The sequence below is a fragment of the Pongo pygmaeus genome, chromosome 6 (assembly GCF_028885625.2).
Source record: "Pongo pygmaeus isolate AG05252 chromosome 6, NHGRI_mPonPyg2-v2.0_pri, whole genome shotgun sequence".
Lineage (NCBI taxonomy): Eukaryota > Metazoa > Chordata > Mammalia > Primates > Hominidae > Pongo > Pongo pygmaeus.
The window spans coordinates 81,580,702-81,599,297 of NC_072379.2; the positions used below are offsets into that span (position 1 = coordinate 81,580,702).

General features: G+C 43.5%; 1 protein-coding gene, 1 long non-coding RNA gene and 1 other non-coding gene across 5 annotated transcripts in view; 1 reads left to right on the forward strand and 2 right to left on the reverse strand.

Annotated features, from left to right (window-relative positions):
• Positions 1-1,156: 1,156 nt before the first annotated feature.
• LOC129041907 (U6 spliceosomal RNA) lies at positions 1,157-1,263 on the reverse strand. Its single transcript, XR_008504013.1, has one exon. It is a non-coding gene; the product is annotated as a U6 spliceosomal RNA (small nuclear RNA).
• Positions 1,264-7,197: 5,934 nt separating this feature from the next.
• Positions 7,198-10,402, reverse strand: LOC134739871 (uncharacterized). 2 transcript variants are annotated; one of them, XR_010126945.1, is made up of 2 exons: positions 10,349-10,402; positions 7,198-8,009 (listed from the first exon to the last, which is right to left on the reverse strand). It is a non-coding gene; the product is annotated as an uncharacterized LOC134739871 (long non-coding RNA). The 2 variants fall into 2 exon arrangements; XR_010126944.1 differs by having other exon boundaries at positions 10,171-10,399.
• Positions 7,557-18,596, forward strand: part of SLC25A13 (solute carrier family 25 member 13) — a 209,893-nt gene continuing 198,853 nt past the window's right edge. For both annotated transcript variants that reach the window (XM_054495050.2, XM_054495051.2), the window contains exon 1: positions 7,557-9,965. In XM_054495050.2, coding sequence (XP_054351025.1) covers positions 9,951-9,965 — 15 coding nt within the window. In that variant the 5' untranslated portion in view covers positions 7,557-9,950. The remainder of the gene's footprint in view (positions 9,966-18,596) is intronic.

The window sequence follows — 18,596 nt, forward strand, 5'->3', positions numbered from 1 at the left end:
GGTAAACAGGACTGAGCAGAGGTCTGCCCCCTTATGAAAAGACACTTTGCAACTTCAGGGCAGGGCCATTGCTGTCCTTAATACATACCACCTCGCCCCCAAAGTGAATGACTTCCTATTCTACATCATGCCTGAATTTGGCTGGCTATCTAAGTGAATCAGGAGAAGAAAATAGAATGTTAGTTATTTATCTGAGCCTCTTCAAAATCAACTGCAGTCATTTCATTGGTGAAGAAACTGAGCTTTGGAGAGGAGAAATGATTTGCCCACAGTTAGACAGCTGCCAGAACTGGATTGGAACTAGAATCAGGTCAGTTCATTCCATCAAGTCTCAAGTCACTTCTGACAATGTTGACAGAGCTAATGATTCATGTCATTTACCAATAGAAAGTCACAGGACCTACTCCAGGAGTACAGGCCACTCACCTTCACCACCTAGCCCCAATCAGGCTTTCCAATGTCGTCTCCTGACAGCAAAGCTAAGTAAACAACCAACCAAAAGTAATTACTCACTGTGATAAGTGCTAAAAAGGTCAGAAATGGGATGCAGAGATAATGACAAGGAGGTTCCTGCTTTAGAAAGGGCAGTCAGAGAAGGCATTCCTGAGGACCTGAAGGATGAGAAAGATGATGTAGAGAGAGGCTGATGGGGCTCCAGGCTGAGGGGCTGGCAAGTGCGGAACCCCGGGACCAGGAAGGGATTGGCCTGCTGAGGAACTGGAGGAACAGAAGTAAGGGACAGGAGGGCCTGAGAGGCAGCTGGGGTCACATTATGCGGAGTCTTGTAGAAGGGAGCTGGACATTCAGCTAGACTTTTCTTTCCTCTGTCTCTCTCTCTCTCTTTTTTTTGAGATGGAGTCTCACTCTGCTGCCCAGGCTGGAGTGCAGTGGCGCGATCTCCGCTCACTGCAACCTCCTCCTCCTGGGTTCAAGCGATTCTCCTGCCTCAGCCTCCTGAGTAGCTGGGACTACAGGCCTGCATCACCATGCCCGGCTAATTTTTGTATTTTTAGTGGAGACGGGCTTTTACCATGTTGGCCAGGGTGGTCTCAAACTCCTGAACTCAGATGATTCGCTCACCTCGGCCTCCCAAAGTGCTGAGATTACAGGTGTGAGCCCCCGTACCTGGCCAGTCTCTTTATGTTTAATTTTTAATAAAAAATATGAAACTCTTTGTGGATTGCCTATCATCCTTGGGCAGGGGCCATGCTAATCTTCTCAGTATTATTCCAATTTTAGTATATGTGCTGCCAAAGCGAGCACCCTCTGTCTCTTTTGATATAATGGTGAGTTTCATTTCAATCTTAAATTTTGCTGTTTCGAGATCTTCTTTGTTGCATTGCAACCTAAAAAGAATTAGCTCTGCCACCTGCAAGAGTCATTGGAGACTGGATGTGCTACCTCCATTTCTAGCAGTGGGTCCTTAATGGACTCAGGCAGTAGCAGCAGGAAATACATGAATGTGCTGCAAAGGCTAGCAACCCTGGGGCTGGAGTTGTGATTGTATCCAACTGACAAACAAGTTCAGACATGAATAGTTTGGCCCAGTATCTTCAAATTGGAAAGCTATAGCTAACACTAATCGTTTGTTCTTAAATACTCAAGTGCTTTCATGTTCTCTACTTTATCCGAGTTTAAATTTCCAGCTTCAAAAGTAGATTTTTCCACTTCTAAAATGGATCCATCTCCCTCCCTTTCTCTGCCCTCCTCCCCTTTCTGCTTTAGAAAGATCCTGGGAAAGCAAGCCTAGGTGTAAATGATCTTCATCTGTGTAGCAGAATACTAGAAGGTTAGCTGGAAGGCATCTTAAGAAACAGTAGTTCTGACCTTCTCATTCTAGTATTATTAGTAGTATTTATAATAGATTCCTATGCATCAGATGATTTATGTACATTTAATATCACAGCAACTTTGCAAAATGGATTTTTTAAAATCTCTGTTTAACAAATCAGAAGACTGAGGCTCAGAGAAGTTAATAACTGACCAAAGGTTGCATAGCCATAAATAGCAGAGGTGGGCCTCAGATAAAAATCTGTCTGATTTCTAATTCACCATGCTAGCTTAGGTTATTTAGACAGACTGACAGAGGTTGATGGGGAAACAATAAGAGCCAGTCTCTCTCTCTCTCTCTCTCTTTCTATCTCTCTCTCCCTTTCTCTTTTAACATCATGATTAATTGTAAAGGAGAATATGAAAGATAGAAATAATATTTGAATACAATGTTTTTTATAAAAACACAGGTCTCCTTCCTTAAACCCGTTTTGGTAAGATTATTTTACTTAACACTTAATTTCTTAAAATTTTGTAGGACTTGTGATAAAATTTCAGGAATTCTTACAAAAGGAACTGCTATACTTGAAAGAAATGTCCCTTGCTGTGAGATGGCCGGGGTCCAAGAGCTCACTGTGTACATCTCTGGCTGCTGCTCCTTCTTCTTGGTCACATGATGGGCTGCTGAAGCACCTGCCAGTTCTGATATATGCCTCTGAGTGCACTGAGAAACCAGGGTGGCCTAAGCTTGATTTGTTACTGCCTTGAGTGGTATTGCTGGGCCCAAGGACCTTAGCCAGATTCGTAAACACAGACTTGGGCTTGATGCAAGACCAAGGGGGATTCTGGTTCTGGGCCAAAGAAACTGGGTTTGACCTCTTTAAAGACTTTTGATGTAATTCCCCGGAGGAGTCAGTTTTACTTTACTGGTCTCATATAGGACTGTGGTTAAACCAAATATTCTACTCAAAGAATGAATACTTCGCTATGGACATTGGCAACATTTTCAGGACAAGGTGTGTTAGGCAAAATAATGGCTTCCCAAATATGTCCATGTCCCAATCCCTGGAACCTATGAATATACTACATGGCAAAAGAGAATTCAGATAGCAGATATATTTAAAGTTGCTAATTGTTATGGGTTGAATTTTGTCCTCCTAAAATTCCTATGTTGAAGTTCTAACCCCTCAGTACTTTGAAAGGTAACTGTATTTGGAGATAGAGTTTTCACAGAGGTAATTAAGTTAAAATGAGGTCATTAAGATGGGTCCTAATCCAATATGACTGGTGTCCTTATATGCAAAGACTAGGACACAGATATGCACAGAGAGAAGACACAGGGAGAAGATGGCCATCTGCAAGCCCAGAAGAGAGGCCTCAGGAGGAAGCAACCCTGCTGACACTTCACCTCAGACTCTAGCCTCCAGAAATGTGAGACAGTGAATTTTTGTTGTGTAAGCCATCTGGTCTCTGGTATTTTATTTTGGCAGTTCTAGCAAACTAATACACAAATCAACTGACCCTAATATTGAGAGGCTATCCTGGATTATCAGGGTGAGCCTAATGCAATCATGTGGATCCTTAGATGTGGAAGAGGGAGGCAGAAGATGAGATGAGAGTGATGTGATATGAGAACTAGACTCTCTGCTGCTGGCTTTGAAGATGGAGAAAGTGGGTGAAGAACCAAGGAATGTAGATAGACTCTGGAAACTGAAAAGGGGAGGGAAAGGGATTCTCTCCTTGAGCCTCCAGAAAGCAACACAGCCCTGCTCTGCTCTCAGGAACTAGCTGTTTAAGTGTTTGCTCTCAGAGCATTTTATCTCAAAGCTTTGGGGATTTGTTTTCAGTTACACTTTCCCAAGGTGTCTTATGTTTCCTCATCCTGACTCACTTCCTACCTCCCCTTCCCTCCCTCTTAACTCTAAAATTTTGGCATAGCTCTCTCCTTTGGATCTACTAGGAAGCTAGGTCATATTCATTTCTGATCTACCTTTACTCCATTCTTAGGGAAGTCTTGTCATATGTGATCTGACACTCAGCAGGATTCCACACCCAAATGAATGCAACAGACAGCCTCTCTGTGTCCTTCTGTTGCAGAGTCTCAGTTGTAAGGTCAGAATTTGGGAGCTTTTTACTCACATGGTGCTCCTTTAGCTCTGTCACACCATGTCCTTTACCAGCCCTGGCATTACCTTTGCAAACTGCAATCCACACAAGGAATCATTATTGCAATCCGTAGTTAGTTGTCTAAAATTTCCAGTCAATGATGTGCTTGGCAAGCATTGTTGCTGGATATCCTTTCTAGCAATCTAATCTGGGGAGCATGCTGGTAGTAGTAATGGTGCCTTTGTTTTTTTGTTTGTTTTAAATGAAGTTGAAGAGAATAAGATAGCTTAAGAGTATGGTCAAAGTGCATCTACAAGGCACAGGTATTCTGGAAAAGGTGAAAGCTCAGAGCGGGCCATGTTAGTCACTCTTCTGAACTCCCACGGCTTGGGCTCATGCTTAAGCTGTGTGCCTTGTTTGCATATAGCATTCCCCATGATTTGAGTTGGCTGCTTTCCCAGCTGACAAGGTTGGCATATGGTGCTATAAAACACAGGTGGCTTTGGGGCCTGTACTGGTTTCTCAGGGCAGTTTTAACAGAGTAGCACAAACTGGGTGCCCTCACACAACAGAAATTTATTCTCTAACAGTTTTGGAGGATAGAAGTCGCAAACTGAGTTGTCAGCAGGGCCATGATCCCTCTGAGACTCTGGGTAGCATCCTTTCTTGCCTCCTGCTAACTTCTTGGGGGGGGGGGGTTGTTGATTCCTGGCATTCCTTGGCTTGCAGCTGCACCCCTCTAACCTCTGCCTTTGTTAACACACGGGACTCTCCCAGAGTATCTCTGTGTCTTCTTACAAAAACACCAGTTTATACTGGATTAAGGACCCACCCTATTCTAGTGTGAAATCAACTAATTACAACTTTAATTTCCAAATAAGATCACAATTGGAGGCTGGTATGGTTTGGCTATGTCCCCCCCTAAATCTCATTTTGAATTGTAGTTCCCATAATCCCCACATGTTGTGGGAGGGACCCAGTGGGAGGTAACCGAATCATGGGGGCAGTTACCCCCATGCTGCTGTTCTCATGATAATGAGTGAGTTCTCATGAGATCTGATGGTTTTATAAGGGGCTTTTCCCCTTTGCTCAGCACTTCTCCTTCCTGCCACCACGTGAAGGACATGTTTGCTTCCCCTTCTATCATGATTGTAAGTTTCCTGAGGCCTCTCCAGCCATGCTGAACTGAGAGTCAACTAAACCTCTTTCCTTTATAAATTACCCAGTCTTGGGTATATCATTATTAGTAGCATGAGAACAAACTAACACATAGGTACTGGGGGGTTAAGACTTTTGGATGACACAATTTGATCCATAACAGGGCCTTTTCAGTCAAAATTCAGTGCCAGCTATTGTTAATGGTAGGAAAGAGGGTAATCTGGGAATAGTGAAGAGGGACAAATACCAGGAGGGCATGTAAGCCTGTAATGATAACAAAAAATGGAAGATGCCCAGCCAGTTCATACTTTATCTTCTTAGATGATGTTTCACATCATGCTATTATTTACAGGTGAAACGGAACCCAGGGAGCATCTTTGACTCCTTTATTTCTAGGTTCATGACAGTTTAACATTTTTAAAATTTCATATTTTGAGGAATTCTAGAATGAAGAGGGGAGCTTAATCAACTAAGTATGACTCCAAATGTAAATTGAAATATACTTTTACAATATGTATCCATAGTGTGGTAGGTTTGGTAGACTGAATGATAGCCCCCCTAAATCTGTCCATGTCCTGATCCTAATCCCTAGAGATTTTGAATGGTACTTTATGCAGTACAGACTTGGCAGATGTGATCAAATTAAGTATCTGGAGGTGGAGACAGTACTTTGGATTATCTAGGTGGGCTCTAAATGCAATCACACATGTCCTTATAAAAAGGAGGTAGAGGAAAGTTACAGACAGACAGAAGAGGCCATGTGATAAAAGCAGAGTCAGAGATATGGTGCTATGCCCATTGGCTCTGAAGGTGAAGAAGAGTGCCATGAGCCCTTAGACACAACAAAGAAACATCATTCTCCTGTAAAGCCTCTGAGAGAGAACAGTCCGGCTGACACCTTGATTTTAGCCCCAAAAGACTCACTTCGGACATCTGGCCTTCATAATGGTAAGAGAACAAATTTCTATTGTTTTAAGCTACCATGTTTGTGGTAATTTGTTATGGCAGCCACAGGAAACTAACACAGAGTATAATTCATCGTTTTAAATGCAAAAACATGGTCAGGTGGGTGGTTCATGCCTATAATTTCGGCACTTTGAGAGGCCAAGGTGGGTGGATCGCTTGAGTCCAGTAGTTCAAGACCAGGCTGGGCAACCTGATGAAACCCCATCTCTACCAAAAGATACAAAAATTAGCTGGGCATGGTGGTGTGTGCCTGTGGTCCCAGCAACTTGGGAGGCTGAAATGGGAGGATCAATTGAGCCCCAGAGATCAAGGCTGCAGTGAGCTGAGATCACGCTATTGTACTCCAACTTGGGCAACAGAGTCTTAAAAATAAATACATAAACAAAATAGGCCAGGCGCAATGACTCATGCCTGTAGTCCCAGCACTTTAGGAAGCTGAGGCAGGAGGATTGCTTGAGCCCAGGAGTCTGAGACCAGCCTGGGCAACATGGCAAAACCCCATCTCTACCAAAAAATATAAATTTAGATGGGTATGGCAGCACATGCCTGTGGTTCCAACTACTTGGGAGGCTGAGGTGAGAGGATCCTTTGAGCCCAAGAGGAGGAGGTTGCAATGAGCTGAGATCACGCCACTGCACTCCAGCCTGGGCAACAGGGTGAGACCCTGTCTCAAGAAATACAAAAACAAAAAATAAAGTAAAATAAATATGTCTTGATACACACACATAAGCACAGCAAGACATGAAAAAATACAGTAGAATGTTAACAATGGCTAACTCTATTGATAGGATTATCAGTGATTTTTTGGCCATTACTATGATCTTCTGAATTTTCAAAAATGTCAAAAAGAAGTATAATGGACTCATGATTCTTTTTCTATTAAAAAAATTAATGGAATATTGTTTAACTTTGAAGAGGAAGGAAATTTTGACACATGCTATCACATGTATGAAGGTTGAAGACATTATGCTACAAAACACAAATACCATATGATTCCATTTATTATGTACCTAGAGTAGTCAGATTTATAGGAGCAAAGTAGAATGGTGGTTGTCAGGGGGTTGGGAGATGGAGTGGTTGTTTAATGAGTACAGAGTTTCAGTTTTGCAAGATGAAAAGAGTTCTGGAGATTGGCTGCACAACAATGTGAAAGTATTTCACTACTAAACTGTACATTTAAAAATGGTCAAGATGGTACATTTTATGTATATTTTATTACATTAAAATTTTTTTGTTTCATTTACATTATAAAAGGAGAGCTTTAGTGATGCCCTTAAAAATAAATATGTGGTACACGATGTAATTTTGTTCTTTACATGAGGTTGTATTTTCTCACCTCCTTTTACACTCCCCTTGTGGCAGCTGGGGCCATCCTCCACAGGAACTTCAGACTTGTCCTCTTGTCATAATTTTCTCTAACAATTCTCCTGGTTTCCCTTTTGTCTTTTTTTTTTTTTACTTTTTGCTGATCTTTCTTCTCTGCCTATGAACATGGTCAAGTCTTCTGGGCTTTGTTGAACCTTTTGAGAGTAGGTTAAATAGTTGCTTCTTTCTGTAATGCTTCTTTCTTAAGCTTCTACAACATAATTTGTATGTTGAACATACATTCTCCTTACAGACAGACTCACACACCTCAAAATACTCCTCTTGAATTACCAATCTCCGGTGTTTTTCCAGACACCCATACCACAAGTCTATGTGCAATATGGCACAACTCCCTTTTTCCCTCCCAACCCCACTAATTTTACCTTCTATGTATTCCTCTGGTCCAAGCCCATCCCCAGCCTGTCTCGTCTGGACATCCTGGTAGCTCAGTTGGAACCCATCCTCCATACTGCAAGCAGTGTTTTAGTCCATTTTGTGTTGCTGTAAGGGAATTCCTGAGACTAGAAGAACAGGACAGAAATGTATTTCTCACAGTTCTAGACGCTAGGAAGTCCAAGATCAAAGTGCTGGCAGGTTATGGACTGGTCTCTCTGCTTCCAAGATGGCTCTTTGAATGCTGTGTCCTTCAAAGGTGAGGAATGCTATGTTCTTATATGGCAAAAGAGCAGAAGAGCAAGAGAGAGTGAACCCACTCCCCAAATCTCTTTTTATGGCAGCATTAATCCATTTATGAGGGCAGAGCCCTTGTGATGAAAATACCTCCCCAAGGACCCAACCTTCCAACACTGATGCATTAGAGATTGTATCCAACACATCAATTTTGGGGGGCACATTCAGACCATAGAGAGATCTTTCTATATCGAAAACCTAGCCAGGCTGCTTCCTGACTTAAAACCCTTCAGTTAAGGTGCATACCCTTCAGCAAGGCGCCTAAGACCCACCATGACACAGCCCCTACCTGCTGGGCCAGACTCCTTCCACCAGTCCTGCCACTGCCCCAGTCCCATAGCTCAAGACCAAGTTACCTTTTGATATGGTTTGACCATGTCACTACCAAATCTCATCTTAAATCGTAGTTCCCATAATCCCCACGTCATGGGAAGGACCCCGTGAGAGGCAACGGAATCATGGGGGCGGTTACTCCCATGCTGTTCTTGTGATAGTGAGTTCTTAGGAGATCTGATGGTTTTACAAGGGGCTTTCCCCCCTTTGCTTGGCACTCATTCTCTCTCCTGCGACCCTGTGAAGAGGTGCCTTCCACCACAACTGTAAGTTTCCTGAGGTCTCCCAAACCATGCGAAACTGAGTCAATTAAATCTCTTTTTCTTTATAAATTACCCAGTCTCAGGTATTTCTTCATAGCAGCGTGAGAATTTTCAGTATTCTTATTGTGCACTGGGAACAGTCTGCTGCCTTAACAGGTTATACTGAAGTAAACATTTATGTGTCTCTTTCCCAACAGCCCTGAAGCTCTTTAACGGTTGGAACCTGCTCTTAAGTCATTTCAGGGTTTCCAGCACCAAGCACAGTGCCTAGCACATAGTAGGAAGGCACTCGATCAATGTTAATGAATTAAACTGATTAGTAATAAGTGCTTTTTGCTGACATATTACATCCACAACCTACAATACATTAAAAGTCCTTTTCCCTGATCACCACTGTCTTATAAATTTTGATTACAAGGACAGAAGAATGAAATCCTGATGAAGAGGAATAAGGCCTGGAGGTCATATAAGCAAATTTTCATTAAAATGCTGGTTTATTTATTTTAGTAGGTCCTATTTGGGGGAAGTCTTTTGACCCGGGCCTTTTGACTTCTACCGTTTTAACAGGTAGGGATGAAATGGGAGTAGTTCCATGAATATACGTTTTGCACTACATTCACCTGTTGGGTTCCTAAGAGTTTACCGATTTTGATCTAAAAGTAGGCGTGCCAGCAATATTTGCAATCTCGCCTTCTAAGTCAATGCTTTTGGATCAAAGTCTTTTTGGATCCAGTGTAAAGTGGAGCCCCTTCAAAGGGAACGCACAGGGGAAAAAATATCCAGCAAAGTATGTGTCCTAGTGGGGTTCTCAACTTCCCAAGGCTGTGCACCATCTATCGTTACTTGCCCCTCCCATCGGTCCGAGGGCCCAGTAGTCCCTGGTATCAGCAGAAGCCAGCAGCTTCCCTGGTGGGGCCACCTGTCCTCAGGTGACGGGCTTGCACACGGCCAAGGTACCTCTACCCACGCCGCAGAGGCCGCCACTGCTGGACAGCGCAGTGGGGGTCACGTGTCCCTGTCCCGCCACTGCCCCAGGCTCTGAGCCCTCCCCGGCTGCAGGGCAGAGGCCGCTGGATCACGCGCACCCCGGCGGCCAAGGCTGGGCCCAGCCAATGGGCGGGCAGCATCCGCATGACCCGCGCCGTCGGGAGGGCGTGGGGAGGCAGGCCAGGCGCGCACGCTGCCGGGCCGTATCGCCGCCCCCACCGCCGCCGCCAGGACTGGAAGTGAGCTGCCGGGGCCCCAAACGCCAGCCAGCCAGTGAGTGGGTCCCGCAGTCGCCCGCAACCGGGGCCAATCATGGCGGCCGCCAAGGTAACCGCGGGCCCGAGGCCGGGGGGAGCGCGTCTGCCGGATCAGCCTGGGGGTGCGAGAGGCTCGGGCGCTCACGTGTCTGGGTTGCTGCCACAGGCGGAGCAAAATGGGGTGCCGGGCAGCCGTTCCACCTTGCAGCTGCGGGAGGGAGGGGGCCACTCCTCCCGGGCAGCACAGGCAGCCGGTGCAGAGACCGAGGCCCTACCTCGCAGCGGAAACTTTGCGGGCCGGACACTCCCACTTGGCCTGGGAGGGAAGTTGGTGCCTGACGGGGCTGAGCCAGGGCCGACGAGGAGGAGCGGGCGTGATTGGGGCCTGGTGCACCCTGGGCAGGCAAGCGCTGGCGGTCCTCTCGACCTTCCCAGCGCGCTCCTGCTCCTTACCCCGCTGGTTGTTGACTCCGGTTTCTTCCAGGGGCCACAGCCGGGGCTGAAGCCTGATCCTATTACGTTTCAAGGGCTCCGCCCTCCCGCGGGTAGGGAAGTTACTTTGACTTCCGTTTTGGAAACTGCCTAGGAGACTTGGCCTGCGCCTTTGTGAATAAGAAGTCCAGGGACTCTCCCCCTCCCCGCTTTCCCATCATTCCCATCTTCCCCCTCCCTCTCTCCATCTGACAACACTTAGATACCCGCCTCGGAGCATTTGAGAGGCTTCTTTTTGGAAACGATGAAACAGATTGTCCTGGGAGCCTGTGACTCCTGTGAAGTTGTACTTGAAAGGGGCTCTGTGTAATGTGAATCATTCACTAACCCAGAGGAAAGGCAACTCCAACACTTGACCTTTCCTCTTTCACCATTTCTTGAAACCTGGACACCATTTCAGTCTCTTTGGACTGCATTTCAGCTTCTCTGGCAGAATACCATATTTAGTCCCAATCACTTGAATCATTTGGAATTTATTGCTTTTAATTTAAGTTCACGAAGGCAGCCCTCTAATCAAGCCTATACAACTTCTTAGCTCATTTTAAGTGCAGTGAACTTAAATATACCTAACATTTCAAACATTTGTCCTTAATCAAAACTCTGTGATAACCCTCAAGAGGAAAACATGGCCAACACATCATATTCCTATTTATTCCAGCAAACTAATCACATTTGCAATGGAAATTGTAAGCAGACAAATATATTTGAATGCTGTTCTGTGACTTAAGTCTCTCCAGGCTCCCCAAATCCGTAGGCTTCTTCATGTTGTTAGTCTCTGTGGCCTAAGTGGCTTTTCTCTTTTCTGTAATTACTCTGAGTTTCATCCTTAGGAAAGTACTCTGGGTGTGTGGGCTCATGTATGTGTGCATATGAACACACAGGTGTGCGTGTGTATATCTATCTATAACTTTTCAGCAGTTTCTCTGAGCATCACTAGGATTCAATTTTGGAAGCTACCTTAACCCTTTCAAGCCCAATAGCCCTTGACCTTTTTTTTGCATTAAATTTGCATGCAACCAAGATACAAGACTTGGTATGAACTAATTCCCTAGAGTAGGTGGGACTAGGTACCCATTCTTTACTGTTAGTTTTATATCTGCAGGTGATGTAAATACTTTTACTTTATTAGGAGATAAGGTAATTGAGGAACATAAATTGAGACGTGTGCATAGAAATGGAGTATAAGACTTGAGTAATATTAAGTAAAATAAGTGACCTGGTGCTGTGGCTCATGCCTGTAATCCCAGCATTTTGGGAGGCTGGGGCGGGCGGGTCAGTGGAGGCCAGGAGTTCGAGACCAGCCTGGCCAACGTGGCAAAACCCTGTCTCTACTAAAAATACAAAAAAGTTAGCTAGGCGTGCTGGTGGGCACCTGTAATCCCAGCTACTCAGGATGCTGAGGCAGAAGAATCGCTTAAACTCAGGAGGCGGAGATTGCAGTGAGCTGAGATCATGCCACTGCACTCCAGTCTGGGCAACAGAGCAAGACCCTGTCTCAAAAACAAACAACAACAACAACAAAAAAAACATAAAATAAGTGATATGGAAGTGAGTTCAACTCTTTGGTTGTACTTCTACATAATAGTAAAAGTGTCACATATCAAGGGCAGTTGATTTTTAGCTAAGTATTGAGTCAGGGAAAATGAAATGTTCATTTTTACTACTTGGGAGTTTGTGTTTTTGTTTATGTCTTCATTTGCACTCACCTCTTTCTGTGATATCTGATGGCTCACATCATATATACTTATTTTGCAATCCAACAAGATATATAAAAATCAAGTCCAAGTAGATAGGAAAAACAGGACAAAGGGAAAGTTAGACAAAGCCAGGACTAAGGTTAGTGGAACATTATGTGCTTACTAGAGGTGATTGCATTTTCTCCCAGCCAAAGCAAAGAGGCAATGATCAGTGAGGTCATTTACTTGGGAGAGAAGTCTCCTTATACTGCTCTCTGAGAGCAGTTTTTTTTTTTTTTTTTTGAGATGGAGTCTTGCTCTGTTGCCAGGCTGGAGTGCAGTGGCATGATCTTGGCTCACTGTAACCTCTGCCTTCTGGGTTCAAGTGATTCTCCTGCCTCAGCCTCCCAAGTATCTGGGACTACAGGCATGTGCCACCACACCCAGCTAATTTTTGTATTTTTAGTAGGCCAACATCATGTTGGCCAGGCTGGTCTTGGATCTCTTGACCTCGTGATCCGCCTACCTCAGCCTCCCAAAATGCAGGGATTACAGGCGTGAGCCACCGCGCCCAGCTGAGCAGTTTCTTTTATATGCTGTGAGTAAACTGCATTTGAAACTACCTTGTGACCACAGATACATGTCTGTGGGTTACGTAAGGCCATTTCTTATCATGTCCTTCATTATAACTCAATGGCAGTGCAGTAAATGTGGCCTTAAAAGGTCCCTCAATGAAGCTGCTGGTCTGACTTATTCCAAGAATGTCCCTTATTGAACTGCCTTTGGGCATCACCTTTATCGGTTGATTCTGTTGGCAGCCTGAGTTAAAGGCTGTGCTCCTTGCTTTTTCCCTGGAACATAGCTATTCCATGTTGCCAGCTGAACACAGAGCCGTAGGGGTAGGGTTGGCATTGCCTCTTAAAAGTTGAGGAGCCTGGATAGGAGAGGACTTCACCTCAATGGAGTGTTAGGAAATTGGGCTGAGACTCTGGAGACTCAGCAACTGTAGGAGAATTCCAACACTCACTACACTCACTGTGACAAATTGTTTGAATATTTAAGCAGATTTGGTATTTTCTGGATAGATGTAGCCACAACTAGCAATTAATTTTCTGATCTCTTTCTTTCTTTGGTCTTTATACTTATTTAATTTAAATACAACTAATTATTCATGACCTTCCTTTAAATAGTTTTAATGGGGAGATGGAGAATCTAGTCTTTGGCTGCTTTTTATTTTGAATTTTGCCATGAAGATTACTAGTTAATGGTTCAAGAAGTGTTTGTTTTCTTTCGTGAATGAATATTAATCTAAAACTCTTAGTATTCTGAGATTATCTCAAAAAGTGTCCGTTCTCTTGCTGCCTACTTTTGTAGGAATAATCCTTGTGGGTTCCCTTGTTAGATCTGCCTGTACTATTTGTGTTGTTTGAATATTTCTTTTAAACATTTCCCAAAACTGCCAGCTCCATAAAAAAACAGTTTTAAAAGGTGGTAATTGAGAGGTCACCCTTTTCTTCGTCTCTGCCCTTTTCTTGGTTAAAGGAGAGCTTTCTTCTTCGTCATTGGTTAAATTTATGCGTTACAAATGATGTAATCAAACTATATGAACCTACTAAAAGTTAGAATATGCTCCCTTGAGTTCAAACCTGTGAGATGTTCTGGGGTAAAACTGAACACAGACCAATAATTTGGGTGAAATTAGCCTAGAACTAAAAGAAGGAAATTTGGGGGCACATTAAAGCATTAATAATAATGACAATTTGGTCTGTAGGACTAGTACACTTTGTATTGACTTTTCATTCTTGGATGAGTTGTTGCTGTGATCATTGATTCATTTATGTGTATTGTGTTATTTCCAGTGTTGCAAATGGGACTAAACTGAGAATACTAAAATGAATTGTTAGCTGGGCATGCATCTGTGGTCCCAGCTACTTGGGAGGCTAAGGCAGGAGGATCACTTGAGCCCAGAAGGCAGAGGTTGCAGTGAGCTGAGATAGCACCACTGTACTGCAGCTTGGGTTGCAGAACGAGATCCTGTCTCAAAAAAAAAGATAAAATAAAGTAAAATAAAATAATAAAATAAAATAGAATAAAATAAATAAAATGAATTGGACTCCATTTTGGTGTTCAAGAAAACCAAAACCATTCCAGGGGGCTAAGTTCTCTAATGGAAATGCTATCACTACAAGGTTTGTGGGAGCAGTAGGAGAAGAGCCCATTTCTGAGGAGGTGAGGGAAGTCTTCTGAAAAGTGCTAGTATTTCAGAAGGAATGGATGGGGAAGAGTAAAGATCCAATCCAGTGGTTGGAAACAAATGAAGGGCTGGGAGGTAAGAGCACAGGCTGCACTTAGTTAACAGCAGGTAATAAAAACTAAAAGCAGCTGACACTTACTGAGCGCTTACTAGATACCAAATTCAGTTCCAAATGTGTTTCATTGTTGATTCATTTAAAATTCAGTTTCAAATGTGTTTCGTTGTTGATTCATTTAATGCCTCAGCCTTTTGAGTTAGTTACTGTCATCCTTTTTTTATAGATGAAGGCTCTGAGATACCAAGAGGTGATGTTAGTGGCCTAAGATCTGATAAGTAGGGCCGGGCACGGTGGCTCACACCTGTAATCCCAGCACTTTGGGAGGCCGAGGCAGGTGAATCACCTCAGGTCAGGAGTTTGAGATCAGCCTGGCCAGTCTGGCCCATCTCTACTAAAAATAGAAAACAATTAGCTGGGCATGGTGGTGCATGCTTGTAATCTCAGTTGCTCGGGAGGCTGAGGTAGGGGAATTTGCTTCAACCTGGGAGGCGGAGGTTGCAGTGAGCTGACATCGCGCCATCGCACTCCAGCCTGGGTGACAGAGCAAGACTCTGTCTCAAAAAAATAAAATAAAATAAAATAAAATAAAATAAAAAAGATCTGATAATTAGGAAATTATCGAGCTGGGGTTCAAATCCTGCCAATCTGGCTCCAGCAGCTGTGGCCTCACTCTGTCCACCATGTGTGCCTGGTAGTTTAGCGTGGTGGAGAGTAAAGTATATGGGAGAGGTGTGGGAGATGACTTAGGAGGGGGGTAGGTGTCTCAGTGTAAACCAGACTTTTATTTGAGAACTGCCTTACCTAGTGCTTACTGCATGCCAGGTACTTTTCCAAGAGCCTTACAAATAGTAACTCAATTAATTTTCTTAATTCTAAGAAGTAGGTGCTTTCTGTTTTTGTCTTCAACTTACAGGTGAGAAAACTGAGTTAGGGGAGGTTAAGTAATTTCTCACGCTTGTACAACAAGTAAGTACTACAGTCTTGATTTGAACCTTGCCAATGTGTCTTCAGAGTCTCTGCTCTTAACCTCTGCGCTGCTCTCCCAGGCCTTACCAAGAGTTCCATTTGCGAAGGTGTATGTGTGAGAGTTCGCATGCCATCGGGTATGAATGTGTATATTTCCTGATCATCCCAGTCCAGTAGTTCTTATCTTAGAACACCTTTGTCACTCTGTATATGCTTCATTTCAGTGTTTATTAAGTGTATTTCTCATCTCTCCAACCAGATCGCAAATCCCTGCAGGACAGGAATTGTCATATACCTTTTATTTAATTGCTTTATTGAGGTATAATTCAAGTACTATACAATTTACCCATTTAAAGCATATGATTTATTGGTTTTCAATATATGCACAGAGTTGTGTAACTGTCACCACTGTCATATACCTTTGTAGAAACTTTAATCCAGTTTCCATTAGGATTTGGACTATAATATGTATATATATTTGGGACAGGGGCTCACTCTCTCACCCAGGTGGAAGTGCAGTGGTGTGATTATTGCTCACTGTAGCCTGGACCTCCTGGATGCAAGAGATCCTCCCACCTCAGCCTCCTGAGTAGCTAGGACCTCAGGCACACACCACCACACCCAGCTAATTAAATTTTTGTGTGTGTGTGTAGAGACGGGGGTCTCACTATGTTGCCCAGGCTTTGGGCTGTATATTTAACCTCCATGTCTTCCACATTGTTCATCCATCATAAAACCCTCTTCAGAGGTTTGTCATTGAGGATAAAATATATTGAGGTTATTAAAGATATTCTTCAAATGGCAGGGTTTTTTCTCCCCTAGGTAAAAACTCTACTAAGTATTTGGTGATATCATAATAAAACAAATCAGTTTTTGTGCTAGGAATGGAGGAATGAAGGTTTGAGTTGTTTTTATGCTACCATGATGATGATTATTAAAACAAATATCTGTGGCTCCACTGTTTGGGTTTTAGGGGTTCTTAACTTGTTGGAGCTGGATGGCCTCGGAATTTATGTTAACAGAATGATCTTTACTCTTTCCCTCCTCAGTCCTGTCCCTTTTTACCAGGAGAGTCCTAGAAATGGAGTCCCAGAAACATTTGTTATTGGTCCAAATTCCCATGAATGTCTTTGCTTTTGGCACTGCTCTAGGCCAGTGATTCCCTGCACATTGAAGTCTTCTGGACTGCTATAAAAAACTGCTGATGCCTGGGTCTCACTCCAGATATCATGATTGAGTTGGACTTGGGTGTGGCCTGAGCCTCAGGATTTTTGAAAGCTTGACAACCACTGTTATTTTGGTGCACATTGCTTCAAGAGACCTGCTGGCTTCTTCTTGGAGTAAGAAAGGAATGCAGTGAGATTAAGTTAAAGTCCCTGGTGTGTCAGTTCAAAGGAGGGGTATGTAGGGGTTTCTCCAAATTTCTCTTCTTTCTTGACAGTTTTGTCTTAGTCCTGCCTGGTGTCTCCAGGGTGCTTAGGCATCAAGTTTATACAGTTTTGTGATAATCCTAGAATAGAGGTTTTAATCCCAAAATTGATTGAAAGCTCCATTTGTCTCCTGCAGAGTCTCAGTGGTTTTTTGTGATCAGAGAAGGTGCTGGAGGAGGGAAGCATTACAAAGAGTAAACCTGGTCTCACAGCCCTCTCCTGGGCTAACCTCATCCAGGGCCATGTGGTGCCAGTGTTCCCTGGCTTAGGTCATACGGCTTTACAGCAAATAGAGGGTTGGAAAGGTGTGGGGAGAGTTGAAAGGTGATGTGTAGCGTAAAAAAGTCAGGGAGCAGGTCTTTTTTGGATATTGAGTTCTTTTAGAAGATTGTCAGAGGAGCTCTGACTCCTCTGTGCTTTGGTCTCTTAGACCTTTAGTCCCATGACCACTCTCTGCTTTTGATGAATTCTTAGAGGGAACCATTCCTCCCTTTGTTCTCCACTATGTGTGAGGATTATCTATTATGGCATTCCTGCTGAGCGCTTCCTCCTCTCTGGTTGGCATTTGCTGCCTCATAAACACCTACAGATTTCCTCATAAGACTCTGCGGGTTTGCCTTAGGGTGGACCTTGCAACAGAGGAATGTGTGACCCTGAGACATGTGTTGGTTCTGCTTGGAGGTAAGGAGGGGGATATGCCTTTGTGTAGTGATACAATTCCTTTAGCAAAGTATTTAACAGCTACTGAGCAAACCCTATTTTCATGGCCTGTTTAACCAGACAGACCCTCTAATTGGGTGAAATGAAGTAAATTAAATGTCCTTCTCCTAAAAGTCACCAGTAACCTCAGTTCTAAACCTGTTGGCTTGTCCTCATTTCTGGCCTCACATGACCCTGTATCCTACCCTTCCTTTCTCGCCATCTGCTTTCATGATGTCCCCTCTCATTATTGGCCTCCAGCCTCTCATATTACGCCTTTATTCTCCTTTGCAGGCTGCTTCTTCTTCTTCTTCCTTCTTCTTCGTCCTTCATCCTTTCTTCTCCTTCTTCCTCCTTCCTCCTTCTTCACCCTCCTTCCTCCTCCTTCTCTTTCCTTCTTCTTTCTTCTTTCATCTTCTTTCTTCCCAGCAAAGATATATTTTTATTTTAGTGTTTAGCAGCATGACATATGCATATAGAATGATAGTACACTTTACCCTAGTCTTTAAAACAGAATGTACTAGTTTACCAATGAGGAATTTTGGCCAAAAATGTAGTGTTTTTCCCTTCCCTGTACAGGTCAGGTATATGTAGGTCCAGCACTAATGCTGCACCTTTTGAGAAGCATTACTTTAGCAAAAATCTAGAAATCTTTCACTTTTTCTGAATCTAACGAAGGGTCTTTCTTTTTTTTTAAATGTACATTTTTAAAAATAATTTCAACTTTTATTTTAGATTCCGGAGGTACATGTATAGATTTGTTACCTGGGTATACTGCATGATGCTGAGGCTTGGGGTACAGTTGACCCCATCACCCAGGTACTGAGCATAGTACCCAATAATTAGTTTTTCAACCCTCGTCCCCCTCCCTCCTCCCTCTAGTAGTCCCCAGTGTCTATAGTTGTCATCTTTATGTCCATGAGTACCCATTGTTTAACTCCCACTTGTAAGTGAGAACATGTGATATTTGTTTTTCTGCTCCTGCATTAATTCACTTAGGATCATAGCCTCCAGCTGCATCCATGTTGTTGCAAAGGACATGATTTTGTTCTTTTTATATCTGCAAGGTATTCCATGGTGGATATACACCACATTTTCTTTATGCAGTTCACCATTGATGGGCACC